The sequence below is a fragment of the Gadus chalcogrammus genome, chromosome 14, assembly GCF_026213295.1.
Source record: "Gadus chalcogrammus isolate NIFS_2021 chromosome 14, NIFS_Gcha_1.0, whole genome shotgun sequence".
Lineage (NCBI taxonomy): Eukaryota > Metazoa > Chordata > Actinopteri > Gadiformes > Gadidae > Gadus > Gadus chalcogrammus.
In genome coordinates this window covers 2,068,813-2,072,071 of record NC_079425.1, presented here as the reverse complement: position 1 = coordinate 2,072,071, position 3,259 = coordinate 2,068,813, and the positions used below count along the sequence as shown (strand labels likewise).

The following is a 3,259-nucleotide window of genomic DNA, read 5'->3' as shown; positions in this document are numbered from 1 at the left end:
TTCTTTCTTCCTATTCCCCTATTACTACCAGCATATCTAAAAAAAGATACACACCGACCAAGTTTGCACTGAGTTTCTTTGAAAAGTTACCCCATTGTAACAGTGAAACAGCTTCGTGAAAGAGTTCCAGAATGAATCTGTGACATGGCTCAGGAAAACCATCCTAACTGTGATTAACTCGCTGCTGAGAATCCCTTACACATAGTTCACTCATGTTTTCTCAATTAATGTATTAATTTTGATATAGATTCTGCTATGAATTGATTAATCAGCACACAATATAAATTGCAAACAAATAGCACAACTTTGAGCGATTTCTAAACCCATATTGTGTTAACAATATTCGGTTCCATAGGTTCATAAAAATGGTCTCTTCATATGAATCCCGCATTGGCTACATTCTCTTTAAAAGGACATGATATGTTCAGCAGAGACTGTGCATATTAGGAAATTAACACAACACTGATAAATATATACATGACTTTGAATATAATCCTTTTTTTCTAAATACAAAGTGCTTTGAACAGTGTTAAATATATTTTGTTGAGGATGCTTTGAAATTAAAAATTAATAAGGCTTAAGGACCCAGTCCTAGTTAGATAAATGTTGTCATAAGGTGGAAAGATGAGAGACAAATACTAAAATTATAATTCATAATGTAATGTAAGGTAAGTGGACCATTTACATTATTGTTTGAAACCTCCAGCCGACAACAACAGAACGCTAAGGCCACTACTCTACGATTTTGTACTGGCAAATTAAAATGTGTATCGGTAAGTAATCAACAGTATTTGGCACGATTGAGCTGTTAAGCAATGGTATGTCCCCACTAATGTAGGTAATAAAGTCATTATAGTTGGTAATAGGTTGCCAATATGCTTGGTAAGATATTACTTAATATCTTACCAAGGACTTAAGTATAGTATGGTTGACATCTAAGTACATGCAGAGAGTTATCAGCATCTAACTCAAATAGGCGTAATACTAGTGTCAGAACATCACACCTTTCATACGAAGAGTATCAGTTCTATAACAGATGGCTGTCAGCAGGTTAGATCTGAAGTAGCAGTTTACAGTATCGATCGGTTGGTTTGAGCCCCTCTGGTCGACGCAAACCCTGCTACCCTCACCTGTCCTCTGAAACGAAGGAACCTCTCACCAGAAATCAGTCGTGGCTCTTTGGAACACGTGTAAAACAGCCCAGTATGACGATGAACCAAAATAAACTCATTCCACGACTGCAGCTCCTGTCAGTTCCTTACTAGTATCTCAGCCATGGATCGACTAACTTAAATGCAGTGCTTCTGTGTTTTTAATGAGTGAGGTACCAATATTAAGATGGTACTTGTTTGTCACTCATTAATAGTTAGTTACTCTGTACACCTCTGACACACTGTTGGGGCGGTCTCAAGGTGGCCCACACACGTCGATCTGTGTGACGGGAGATCTCACCAGATCTGAAGAGGCACATGTAAAATACTATTGTTCTTCTCTCGCTCAACAGTAATGAAACACCTGGCTATCCGCCGAAAGGTGCTGTGAAAGCACTACACCTACTTCTATCCATATCTTAAAAACATCAGCATTGTAATCCCAGTGGTACCAGAGTTGATGGTGAATAAAGATTTCCGTTCCACTCCCCCGCCTGAATTGGTGGGGGGGTGGAACAGGTTTCAGTACTCTTAAAGCTATGACTCACTCTGCCTGTAAACTCCAGTTGTAAATATATGTTCCTCACACCCAAGAATAACTTAATGTATTCTTCACTAATCAACACCTTTATCACACACTACATTTTTTTCAAACTTACATTTGATTTATAGAACTCAATGTATACAGATATTTGTTTTAATCTCTTGTCTGTGTTTTGGCTGCTTGATTGAAACTCCAAACTGGATTATTTGATTCAGAGCTGAATGCTGAAACCATCTCTGGCACCTTTTGTCATTACAGATGACTTGACTTTTACAAATAACAAGCTATTTATTCTTCTATTTCTGTTATTTGATGAATTGGTTAATTTTTTACACTTTTGCATTTGTAAATGTTTCTGATCAACCAATGTGTGCAATTATTTTAACTTAATATTTAGTTTTACCTATTCATGTTCTGGTTAAAACCTTCCGTTGCATCGTGTTGTTCTAAGTGTTCCATCCACCAACCGCACCCATATACTCTCTCGTATGTCAACCTCACCCAGTCACTCTCTCGTGCAAATTTCCTTGCCAATAAAATAATTCTAATTCTGATTATCAGGTGAAGAGTTACTTTGCAGAACTGAGAGACCAGAAACCCCCAGCAAGGCTTTAAGGGCTCTTCTGTCTGACCCTCACTGCTGTACCTGGTGTGTGTCGACCAGTATACAGTCAGACCATCGTTCCTCTGCTGCCACAAGATGAGGCGGGAAGCTCTGGAGAACAAAGTCCAGTGTTGGACCAGCCATGTAACGCTTTTGAGCCTCTGCGGTAGGCACTTTATCCTCTCCTCTCCGGTCCTGCGTCCCTTGGGGAAGGACGTTCCAGGACAACAACGTGTGTTTTGTTCACGCGCCATAAACTTACTTTACAAGTAAAGGGAAATGTTGCTGATATTTTTTGCTATGTTTGATCAATGTACCCAAGAGTCGAACGTGTCCTGTAAGGATGTCCCACTCTCTCTATATATATAATATAGCCAGCCTTCTTTCCACAATGGACCTTCAAGAAAAGTGATGGACGCCACTTCAACACGTTCTAGTTCTTTAACCTATTTCCTGTCGCCGCTGCCGTTGTGAGTCGAGCTCCCAGCAGACGCTCCTCTGCCCTGCAGTCCCCCCGGCGGCCGCTAGAGGGGGCTGTGGGACCGTCCCTCTAGAGCGCCGTGTCGTACACCTCCTGCCGAGCGGGGCCGGCCAGCGGGACCAGGCCGGGGGCCCGGGCGTGGGGGGGGTCCCAGACCGGGTCCCTGGCGGCGGGGGCCGTGGAGGGGCCCGGGGCCCCCGGCACCACAGAGCCCTGGGCCCTCAGCTGCTCGCGCACCGCCTGCTCCAGGCCCGGGGGCACCACCAGCTGGTCCTCGGGGTCCGGCTGGGCCGGGGCGGTGAAGTAGCCCGACTTCTTCCTGGGGGCCTCCAGGGCCACCTCGATGAGGTTGTGGCTGTCCTGGGGGGCCACCACCGAGCCGTTGGGCAGCTTCTTGGCCCCCAGGCTGGAGGCGGAGGGGGACTTCCTCAGGCCGGCCCCCCCCCGGCCGCACACGGCCAGCAGGCAGCCGTTGGTTG

At 44.8% G+C, this 3,259-nt stretch overlaps 1 protein-coding gene across 1 annotated transcript in view; it reads right to left on the bottom strand.

The window, feature by feature from the left end:
* Window positions 1-1,860: 1,860 nt before the first annotated feature.
* Window positions 1,861-3,259, bottom strand: part of phlpp2 (PH domain and leucine rich repeat protein phosphatase 2) — a 24,770-nt gene continuing 23,371 nt past the window's right edge. Inside the window, exon 21 of the mRNA XM_056607999.1 lies at window positions 1,861-3,259. This exon is cut by the window's right edge and continues 230 nt beyond it. Coding sequence (XP_056463974.1) covers window positions 2,850-3,259 — 410 coding nt within the window. The 3' untranslated portion in view covers window positions 1,861-2,849.